The following is a 12,523-nucleotide window of genomic DNA, read 5'->3' on the forward strand; positions in this document are numbered from 1 at the left end:
ATATCTGTTGTTTAAGCAGCCTAGTTTATGGTATTTTGTTATGGTAGCCCAAGCCGAGTAACACAGTAATTTTACAAGATTCTGAAATCAATATTTGTATAAAGAAATAAAACAACTGCCTTTCCAGATTATAAATTATAAAGTCAGAAAGACTAGGGACTGTGAGAGACACAGCACTGTTTAGAAAGGCAAATAAGGCCCAGAGTGAAGTTTTACACACATAGGAGATATAATTTGAGTGATGATAAAGAAAAAGCTCTGAATCACACCTAAAACACTTCCCATCCTTTAACTTTCCTGGGAGTTACTTTATTAAAATGCAGCCAGCCCTGGAAAGTAACCTATTATGCTAGTTTTTACTTTGGTGAGATGTCACCAAGGATTTATTTCTGAAATTCCTCTCTTCTCTCAGATTGGGCTGCCATGGAATAGCACCATGTATCCCGAGTTATCTGACACAGTTTACAAAAAAAGTCAGTTCTGCTCAAAGTTTTCTGTGGTGAAGTTGATGGAGGGCAGTTCTCTGGGAAGCCTGGAGGCAATGACAGGGCAGTGAGGGGACGAAACCGGGGACAGAGATTCTAAAAGAGAAGGTCTCATTTTAAATTTTGCCTGGGGTGGACATTTCAGCCAAACACTGGAAGCAAAGCAAAAGCCTTTACAATGATTTCTCTTTTAACTTATAAAGGTTCCAAGATTTGCTTCAACAGCACGAGCAATAATTAACTTGATTTAATTCACTTAGTGACCGGCATGGCTATTAATGGTGGTATAATTCTGTGAGGCATAAAGAAAGATAAATTCGAGAAGCAGCTGTTTTAACTTTCCCTGAAAGCTGGCTAATTTATCAGCTATTGCCCACAATGGCAAGGGTTGAGGCATGACACCAAACAATTCAATTCAGCCAGTAACGTACTCAACCTGGGAAAAGAACTGAATTTCTCCTTCCTTCCCCACGCTTCCTAGTTACTCTCCTTCCCACCTCCCCAACTCTCCACTGGAAGAAAGAGAGACAGACAGAACTAAAAACAAGTATCAACTTTCTAATTCTCTCAAGTAAGATTATTTGTTTCAATTTTTACCTCTCGTACACATCCTTATATATATATAAATAGATATACAATTAAATAAATAAAACAAATATGAAACAATTAATACTTAGAGAAAAGACAAGTAAATATTAGTTTATATATTAACACTTAGAATTTTTGTTTCCCCCTAATACCTAGAAAAATATTAGCAAAACAGAACTACTTGTAATTCTCTAACCTTACATATAGTCCAGTTAAATCCAATACAGCTTTATATGTATTTCTGACTTATAACTGACTTATAATCACTAATTTTAATTTATTTAGGTTATATATGAAAAGACACTTATGATTAAGAATGTGGTTTGTTTCTGTGTTTAGCATATTTTGCAGAATATTGTGATCCTCAAATATTTTGTGATCATTCGCCACATGCCAATCATTGTGCTACATCTTACGTTTGTCTAGCAGACTTCTGACAGAGTTCAGTCTGCAAAGATATCTGTTTAGGTCTTACAATGTTGAAAATATTTTAATAAGTTGTCAATGCTTCAAAATAAGTATATGAAAATCCAAATATCCCATTCCTCTCTTAAAAATGAAACATCTAACAGGGGAGGATTTCTACAGAGCAAAACCAGTTGTGGTAGAAGGGCAAAGAAAAACACTTTAAAGGAAAAAAATTGAGAGATATGCCTATAAAAATCTATATATCAAGTAGGATAACTAGGAAAGAATAATTTTTACGTGAGTGGATCAGAAAGTAATAATATACGAATATAAATCCTAATTTTACAACTATATAAATATTTAGCATTTATAGTAATGAAAGAACGTCAAGCTAAAACAACAAAAATAATTTTCTTTTTATTGGCAAAAATTAAATATATTTATTTATTTCATTCATTAACGTATTAGTATTAAACATTAACTATATGTTGTATCCAACATTAGCAAGGGTATGGGGAAATATAGCCTCTTAAGAGCATGCGCTGCTGGATAAAGCATAAGAAGCATAAACTTTCTGGAGGGCCATTTTACAATGTATATAAAAGATTTTATATCCTTTGACCAGTAATTGTACTCAATAACCTAAGATGTTCACAATATTTATATATAAGGCTTTTCATGTGCAGCATCATTCACAATAGTAAAAACTGGATATCTACCAAAACTCTAACAATAGGGGATTGATGAAATAATATATAAAGGAATGCAGTGCAGCTATTAAAAGTAGTGTTATAAAAAAGGAATTTAATGACATGGGAAAATGCTCATGGCAGTCTGCGAAGTGAAAAAAAAAATGTTTTAAGGGACTATGTATACAATGATTTCATTCTGAAAAATAGTAAATAGATAAGATAGAAGAATAAACATCAAAATGTCACCAGCTATCTCTGGGTAATGTTCATGGGGGAAGAACTATTTACAGATGAATTCTATATAATTTGCAAACTTTCTACAATGAACACTTTGTTTTACTTTAGATGTTCTTAAAAAAAAAAAAAAAAGAATTTAATCAGAAAACTTTAGAGATGGAAGACCCTTTAACCCTATGTAATGTCTCCATTGACAAGGTTGTGCGCCCCTACAGTTAAGCCTGCCCGCACCCCATGCATTCTTTTGCCTGGACTGAGCAGTTTACCGCACTCTTTTATAGCAGGACCAGACATTTCTTTAGTGACTTTCTTTTGAATAATATTCGAAGCAGACACAAAATGCAACCAAATAGCTTCCTGTCACCTCTTCCCTTCCTTGGATTAAACTGGGGACTGTGCTCAAGAAAGTGGAATAGCTCTCTTTTGTTTCCTCTCCTTCTACTCCCTCCCCACGCCAATTAGCTTACTTTCATTATGGTAAATAATTCACTATTTTTCAGTTATATAGTACCTTTGTGTAAAGGGACACTCTTTCCAAACACTTGTTAATTCTAAACACACTCTTGGGAAGTAGGTAAAAATTACTGGAGAGAAGGGAGGAGAGAGGGTAATGCCAAAGGCAATAAAAGATGTTAATAAAACCACACACTTGCCTCAGTTTTCTGTTGGCCAAAATCTATGTAATGCTGTAAAATGAGAATCTGCATTATGGTTATCGTGAAGAGAGAAATGATTTGAGGGATACAGTTTGCAGACCTTACACATAGAACTCAGACCTTGATGTGTAGATTATAGTGTATTATAAGAGTATAGATCGTGGGGCAAGCCTTCTGGATTCAATTCCTGGCTTCAGTATTTACTAGGTATGTAATATTGGGCAAGTCATTTAATCGTTCTGGTCTCAGTCTTCTCATCTGGAAAATGAGGAATAAAAATAAAATCTAACATACCGTATTGTTGTAAGGATTAAACGAGATTATAGGTATAAAGCTTTGAAAGCAGTTCCTGGAACATGGTAAGTGCTATAAAAATGTTAGCTATTCTTAGTAACTGTAAAATACAGTATTATTTTAAAGGGGCAAATTGAAAAGAAGGAAACAAAGACTTGCATTATACCTACATAATTCAACAGCAAACTTTACAGACTTCAGTAAAAAGAGAGAAACTTCCTAAATCTCTAATCCTAGGTTAACAGTGTACTTAAAGTACACAGTGTACTTTAAAGTGTACTTAAAGTTAGAGGTGACTACAAGCTCTCAAGTACAATTGAATTGGAAGAATAGGTTCCGTATACTGGGTCTTATGTACTCTCTAGGATACCACCTTCAAGAAAGTTTATCACCCTTTGTTTTAGCTTGATAAGAGGGGCAACTGAGTTACTCTATAACTGGAATTAGTGAACATACTGCAATGAGAACACTTTCACAATGAAAACTTCACTTATTGACCTTGAGTGCTTATCCCTCACCTATTCCATGGGAAAACTGACACTACTCTATTGGAGTAAATTTAAAACACCCTTTTCCTACTTGCCTCCTTATCATACACTCAATACCGATGAAACACAAAAGTGTTCACACTGTTTATGACATGCTTCTGTTATGCAACAAAGTAATTTTGAAAAATCACAACCAAAGCATCTTTCTTTCCCATGAGTTCAAAAAAGTACTGTTGCTTTTGCAGACTGGGGCACCTGCTCACAGGGCATCTGACATTGAACAGGGTGGAGAGATTATGGTCATGAAAGGAAGAATATATTCTACATTAGTTTATACTCTTTCATTTCTAGCAAAATAAATGTAAAAACTTTTTCCTGTTGCATTTGAAGCACACACTCTCTGATATATTTCTGCTAACATAAATGTACCCCAAAAGTCACATTTAACACTAATTGAATACAGAATGAGGCATAAGCAAAAGTTTCTTTCTTTTACTTTGTTTTGATTATTTTGTTTTGCAGGACCGGCATCGTTCAGTATCCTCGGGGGATTGGTTCCAGGACCTTGACATATATCAAAATCTGAGGATGCTCAAGTCCCTTATATAAAATGGCAAACACACAGCCTCCCATATATACTTTATCTCTAGATTACTTATAATACTTAATACAATGTAAATGCTATGTAAACAATTGTAAATACAATGTAAACACTATGTAAATAGTTGCCAGTAAGCAATAAATTCAAGTTTGCTTTTTAAACTTTCTGGAATTTTTTTTTTGGAATATTTTTGATGCACGGTTGGTTGAATTTATAGACGTAGAACCTGTGGCCAACTGTACAGTGGCTACATATAAGTAATCATTTGTGTAATATCTGTATCCCTCATTAGATTAAAAGATCCATGAGAGCTTTCATACACTATTAATGCACATATTTAGGCTCTTAATCAATATTTGTTGGATAAATGAATGAACAAATGAGTGAATAAAGTCTTCTAAGCTTCCCCTTAAATTCATTAGGCAACATACGTCGTGTTGCTTTACCTTTATCACAATAATAAAGTGAGAATTGTTAAATCTAATTATGCTTTCATATAACACATACTATTTGCTGTTATTAAATATGAGGGCACTGCTCAGTTTAATACTCCTGGGTTATAGTGGTTAGAGGAAACATTCCAGGATACTGCAAAGGAAGCCTCATGATGTCCATGCTTTTGCCCAAAGTTAGAACTTTTTCATCTTGAGTTACATTCAGGAAGTGATTTCTTTTGCCAAAGAAGAGCAATTCTCCCTATCATTACAGGGCAAGAAGTCAGGGCAGAACACAGAGCATCTGGCCTGAATCAGAACATTCAGATGAGAAGAGGCAGTTAGAGCCACAGCATTGCTGGAGATAAAAAAAGCAACACAATTTGGGGAAGCATGTAAGACAGCTTGGACAGTACAAAAGCAATCCAGACAAGACACCCCAAAGATGATGAGGGCAGTTATACCTGTCAAAGGGGTTTCTCTGGTCCTTAAGGGAGCTTAAACTAGAAGTTTATACTAGGAGCCCACTATTTATCCTTTATAAGTTATTTCCTATAGTTACACTTACATAAATTTTGGAGTAAATTATTTCTAGTTCTTATTCCAGAATGTTGTATTATTCATTTTCAACCAATCCTTCTTAATAGCTCTATAATGTCTATTTTGCAAGAATTCTTGTAGATGTTGTAAGTTTAATTGCACCCCAAATTAAATAAAATGTCAAGTGTGTGTTTGTAATGCTAAAACCACTGATGATTTTGTGTACATTCACAAAATACATGCATTAGATGAAAAACACACAACCCTAGAAATACAGTATTTTCTGATGGTTTATTTTTAAATATTTTAAATGTATTTCTGAGATTTTTTTGGGAAGAAAATACAGTCAGAATTAACACTTTAGAAAGGGTAGTATTTCTAAATTTCTGAGAATAATGTCAATCCTTTTGGCAAGGTAGAAACATTTTATACCATATTAATCTTTACACAGAATATTAGTGTAGTCTTAAAAATAATATACTAATGCCATTAATTCAATAAAACCCAATATAAATATTTGCTATCATATCAGCACCAGTTTAACAAAGATGTTTTTTAAAGTCTCATACTTACATTGGCATCTTTCCCAGCTAATTTACACAATTCCACCCGTTCCTTTGCAGCAGGCCAATAAATCTGTAAAACATTTCAAGGTGTGTTAGAATCTGAATATCTAAAACACCACATAATTCTAATTAGGAAAGTGAGTGTGTGAAATTAAAGAGTGGCTATCAAGACAAAAGCATGCTGTTAGATAGGATGTAGGAATTTTGAGATTTAAATATTTTCCAAAGCCACACTAAAAAGATTATAAGAAAACACTGGGCAGAATCATCCACTTGTTAATCTTCTAATTTCTTTTTAAATGTATTTAATAATAGATAAATCATGTTGAGTAGGCCATAACTTCTTATTGTGATGTCAACGGAATTTCAGGTTAGCATTTGCTTAGGTAAGAGATACTTTTTACCCTGTTTTTCTGTGTTTTCTCGGAGTGGTAGTGCATTATAAACACGTGCAATGAGGTGTGAGAAACAGCTCTTTGTCACAAGCATAAGTTATCACTTCAAGTCAAAGACCAGTGTGGACTTGTTGACAATATTTAACACAGATAGAGCTGAGATGCACCTGTCATTTAGTTAAACGTTAAGTAAGACAATAAGCATTATCTTATTTCAATCTCACAATGACCCTATGAGATAGCTGTACTTACTCTCCCCATTTTCAGGTCAGAAAATTTCTTCATACAGTCATTAAACAAATCAAGGGCCATGAAGCTGGTTTGCAACAGAGCCAAAATATGACCCAAAGTCTGCCCCTTGAACTGGGGGGTCTCAACCACTACATAATAAATATCATTTGGGCAAATGCATAAGGACAAAGGCAGAAGGCTCCTTGATTGGTCACTTTTAATCATGCTTTATCAGTCTTGAACTTATCACAAATAGTTTGTTTTGTTTTTTAACAAACTTTAGAAATTCTTCCAGGAAGTTTTTCAAAATAAGGCCCCAAACAGTTGCATTACTCCATTAGCTTACAGAAAGAAATGCTCTTTGTTAAGCTATAGACAAGAAGAAACAAGAAAGTCAAGCTCTGAGTAGCTTATATGTTCCAAGAGTTCCTGACAAACCTTTATTATGTTTCTCACCAATGTTAGCAGAAAATATTTTAATAGGTGGGGAAAAAGGAAAATATCCTGAGGGAATACACTGAAAGAGACTTGTTAAGCCTGGAATGAACAAATGATTTAGAAGTCACTAATGTTTATATGATATTATCCTCATAGTGAAATTTTAGGGTTTTATGTCTCTGAATAAAGAAGAACATAGACTAGCACTTACAGTCTCTGAACAGACAAATACGATTAAATTACTGAGATTTTTAAATGAAGTAAGGTTGTTCATTTAGAGCACATTTTAACAACTACAAATTACAATCAAAGGGTGTACATAGATAGGGTCGTTGAGCGCCAACAGCAGGCTCAGGTGACCAGCTAACCTGGATGTGGTTCACAATGAAGACCCAAAGATGCTATTTATTCAGAATGGTTTAAATCACTGCAATTATACTTTCACATAATTTTGAAAAGTAGCCAGCAATAAAACATGAATGGGCTACAGCAATGAAGAGCAATATGAATGGACCTTAGCAATTCATTATTAGGTGAAAAAAATATATTCCCCAAAATGACAGACAGCATGATCTCCGTAGAACAATGTTTAAAACAACTAAGATAAAAGACACTTTTTAGGTATATATGTAGATACAATAAATATGTAAAAAGAAAAGCAACAGAGTGATGAATACAGGACTCAGAAAGATGGTTACCCAAGACTGATAAGAAGATTATACTGGCGGTAATAAACAGGTTATTTAACAGATTTTAGCTTTTGTTCTGGATGGTGCATTTTCAAGTGTTTACTACATAATTAAGAACAACTAAGTAATGTAAGTTAGTAAATAAATCAAAATGGGCCATGCATAGGCCAACTGACATTAGTCGGTCATCGACCTGGAATCATGAAGTCCTAAATAAATGAATATATGAATAGCAAAAATAAAACACTGTAGCTGTCAGGAAAGTTGACAGTTTCTTCACATTATTTTTTATTGTTTGTTTTTGTTTTTAATCACTGGTAGCAAAAATACTGAATTGAGTGTTCTTTTTTGCCCCTTAAAAAATAACATCCTGAATTTATGAAAACTTTGCTTCATATTTGAACTTATGGACTCAAGGTATCCTCTCACTTTTTTCTTGCTGATTCTTTTTTTTTATTATTTTTAATTGTGACAAAATATCCATAACATAAAATGTACCATCTTAGCCATTACAGTATTATTAAGTATATTCATTTTGTGCAACCAATCTCAAGAATTCTTTCATCTTGCAAAACTGCAACTCTGTACTTGCTGATTCTTGAATATTACAGTGATTTTACAAAGGATAACTTTGTATCATTGGAATGAAAATAAATGGTACACAGAAAGCATGTCCATGATGTGTCAACCGGTTTAATCACTAGTTCATTTTATTTGGTCTCTAGTCTAGATTAATATTTCTTTGAATCCTTTCAGTATGTCAGATCTTGTTCTTTTCTGTTTTATACGATGATCAGATATAGTCACATTTCAGAAATAAATTTAGAATAAATATTTGTAGATTTGTTCAGACCTGAATATTTTATTGGTATTAGAACTATACAAAAAAAGAAAGAAAAGGAAATACAGGACTCTTTCACATGAAGTGTGACTTAAAAAGGAAAAAGAACATCACTGGGTTCTATTCTTTTACCTCTAACCAGTGTATTGGGTGATTGAGTTGAAGTAAATTATGAGACACATGATGTTTCTAAAATTAATTTTGAATGTATTTATAGGAGCTTCAAAACGGAGGGAGTTATTTAAAGATTGACAAAATGTGGAAGCAACCTTCTTTATCATTTTTGAAACCTAAATGGAAGTTCCAAGGTTAGCACAGAGTAGTTTCTGTTCATTAACCATTTGTTCATTAGACACATAATTATGAAAGGGCTTCTGTATACCTGGCAAGGTGTGGCACTGAGGTGTTAAGACGTGAGTCAGGAAGACAGTTCTGTAAACAGATAGGGTAAGTGCATTTCCATAGGAGATATAAACACTATAAGAAGAGAGCAAAGAGGATGGAGCCACTATGCTCAGGGAGCCCTAAGGAGCACTGAGTGGGAAATGAAGTCCCTACCAGTCCTGACTTCTGAGCCATTGTTTTAAATTACTTGCTTTTAATAGTTTCAACTCTAATGTAACAGTTTAGCTTAGTTTAATAGTTTCAACTCTAATTTTTCTTAAAGACTTGATACTAAAATAGTAATTGCAGATTCTTTTTTCTCTTTGCAAAGGGATACAAATTTCTAAAAGATATTTTAATGGTTTTGTTGTACATTTTCAGTTATTAATTTTAAGTCATACAACTGTAAATTGAATTGTGTCATCCTAGTAAATGAAGCCATAAAACTGAAAGGACAAGCTTCCAACAATTGGGTTTTTGATTAGTGGGTAAATGTTATACAAAGATATTCAAGCACTGAGAATTTGTTGGACTCCAAAAACCAATTTAAATATATCTTCTAATGTCTGTTTACAAAGCAGATTTTTTCCCCCAAAATGTTATCTCACTTTTCATCATTCACCTTCAATCCCATAAAGTCTAAAACCTGTTAAAAACAGAAATTATCCTTGGATCATTATTGTTATAGCATAGGAATCCTAAGATAGTATCACAACGACAATTTTACTTCTTAAGGAAACATTTAAGCCTTAAAAATAAAGTTATTGAGGTCATATACTGGCTTATTTTGACACAGTGCTGTCAAGAATTTAGGAATCACAAATAGAATTATAATAATAACAATGTGGGAGATATCTGATTGTCTTCCAGACTGTAAACATTTACTTAAAAGGAAAAAAAAAATCATTGTAGTTGTGCCAATATTTAAAAGCTATCATTTTAATTATGATTTATGGTGAGATTTTCTTTTACTTGCCCATTCTAGTCATTAGAATAAGGGATTTTTAAAAAAAATATTCCTTTTGATCCCTTTTGGTAAACAATATAAAGAGATAAAATTTCACATAACTCAATCTAAAAATAAAGCAAAACAAAAAAAGACCAAGATTTCCACACACTCTTATACTTACATAGGATTGGCAGAAATATGTTCATCAAGTAACATATTTGTTTTTCAATAATCTTTTGAAGTGACATACATAATGTGACATATATATCTCTATCTCTATCTATCTGTATAAAAGCATTCCACCACTTCCATATATTTCTAGTCAAACCGTGTGTACGTGTGTAGATGGATGCAGAGGGGGAAAAGAGTAAGAAACAAAGAGAGATAGACAGATACATAGAGGGAGAGAGAGATGTCAACTCTGATTGGGTATAGAGTACTTCATATATAGTATCAAGTTTCAGCATCATTTACACAAAAGCCCAAGAGGTACCTGAGATCTTGAAATTATTTCAGTAGCCCAGGTAGTACACTTTGAGACTGGCTCACTCTCAGACAGAAATCACACCCCACACTTAAAAATACAAAGTCCACAATATCTATAAAAGGCCCTCTTGATCATTAATTAGGTAATGGGAAAGTTTTGAGGTAGTGATTATTACTACTCTCTTTGCTTGTTGAATTTGTTAAAAGTAAGATGACATACACATTTTCTTGCACTTTGGTGCTTTGAACACTCAGCATCATGCCATATTAAAGTTCCATTAAGCAAGACAAGCAAAACACATACCACTATTTCTAAAAGTTGATGCAGCTGTATTACTCCTTTAGAAAGTTACCCACAGACATTTTTCTTTCACTTATCAAAGAGAGGCATACCAGAATAGAGGTGCTACTTGCATAATTGCCATATTTTAATTGTCCTGAAATATTCCCACAGAATGCTAGTTCTTAACATTGTATGATGTACCAGATACAGCTTTTAAGCTGTCATTTTGGTGGGAGTAGTCTTCAGGACCTTGGAGCCTAGACATCAAGGATCTCAAATATGTACAAAGATGCTCTCTCCACCCACATGTAGCACAGACATCAGAAATCAAACAGATCCTTTCTGTGGATCCTGATAAGCCCGAGAATTTCTCTCAACATAGTTATCTACTGTGTAACCACTAATTGATCCACTACAAAATAATTAGGGGCTGCAAATTGGTTTTAATTTGAGTGCTAATCTTAGAGATCAAGTTGGTAACAGAAAACTACATGGGAAAGAAGAGAAGTAAATAAGTTTACAAAATGTCTCCACTTGAAGATGATAATTTATGGGTTAAAAGTTTTAAAACAAGTATGTCTGATAAGTCAGTTTCCATATTCAGTAATTTACTGACCTAACCATGTTACTATGTTTATGTTGTTTTCATAGTATTTCATAATTGAAATTGATCATTTCCAAAAAATTAATTTTTGCCTGTTACACTTGGAAGGATCAAATACTAACCTCTAATAATATATATGTAGTGCTCACTTTGGCAGCACCTATACTAAAATTGGAATGACATAGAGAAGATTAGCCTGGCCCCTGCACAAGGATGACATGCAAATTCATGAAGGGTTACATATTTTAAAAAAAGGAATGAGTAAAAATATGTACGTATCTGTTTCCTTCAGTTATAGAATGTAGATTACTAGTATGAAAAGAGATCATTCTGATGAAATAAACATTGTCTTCACTGTCACTTTGCATATGCTTATATGCTATAAAGTTAAATTTTAAGCACATTTTTCAAAAGAGATTTAATATTAATTTCCTTATGAAACGATAGCAGGAGCTGTATGCATTTAAAAATACAACCTATGATCTAGTTATCTTATGTCGATTTTATTTGCTTATCTCTATTTTGCTTATCCAAAATCCAAAATGGTTTGTTTTTTGAAGCCTATTTACTTCACTTTGAAGACAAATAGGCAGGAGGAGCTCACAGTAAAATGCTGCAATGTCTCTAACAATTACTGTTTCATTTATAAGTTATATAATTCATTAACAGTTATCATTTCATAACGTGAAATGTAAGGCACTTTATTTTTAATTATTTAATCTTAGGCAAGTTACAGAAACATTCAAATAATGATAAGGCCTTATAACAACATCCTAAGGAAATTCTAATTATATCTGCTCTTTGTTTCATCTTTGGAAAAGCAATTTAATTGACTCAAGTTAGCAAGTGCAAGGTCAGTCAAATGCCCTTTGGCCTAATTCAGAGATGCCAAGACAACTGAACGGAATACAAAAGAGGAAGTTACAACTTGTTCATAAAACCTAAGTAAAGACAAAAAACTCACAGCCTTAAAAATGCAAGTGGCTATCTCTGTCAACAAACAGGATTCAAGTTTTTGACTGGTTGTAAAAAGGTTGGGAAAATGCTGCTCTAAATGCCATATGATACAAGGATTTGAACAACAAAGGGAAGATTGACTACTAGAGAGTGTCGGTTCCAAGGACAGAGAGAGGTAGGAGATCTGAGCTCAAAGACCGAAGTACTGGGAAAAAAGGACAGGAGAGCCAGCGGTAAAGCGCGTAAAACTGAAAGCGGCTGGGGTAGAGAGTGTTAC

At 33.5% G+C, this 12,523-nt stretch overlaps 1 protein-coding gene across 3 annotated transcripts in view; it reads right to left on the reverse strand.

Moving 5' to 3' along the window:
- The window catches only part of SEMA3D (semaphorin 3D), a 207,468-nt gene that overhangs the window by 82,702 nt on the left and 112,243 nt on the right, over positions 1–12,523 (reverse strand). For all 3 annotated transcript variants that reach the window (XM_082472481.1, XM_082472480.1, XM_082472479.1), the window contains one exon: positions 5,997–6,059. In XM_082472481.1, the coding sequence (XP_082328607.1) occupies positions 5,997–6,059 (63 nt within the window). The remainder of the gene's footprint in view (positions 1–5,996; positions 6,060–12,523) is intronic.

Source organism: Balaenoptera physalus, assembly GCF_965194825.1.
Source record: "Balaenoptera physalus genome assembly, chromosome: 8".
NCBI classification, from domain to species: domain Eukaryota; kingdom Metazoa; phylum Chordata; class Mammalia; order Artiodactyla; family Balaenopteridae; genus Balaenoptera; species Balaenoptera physalus.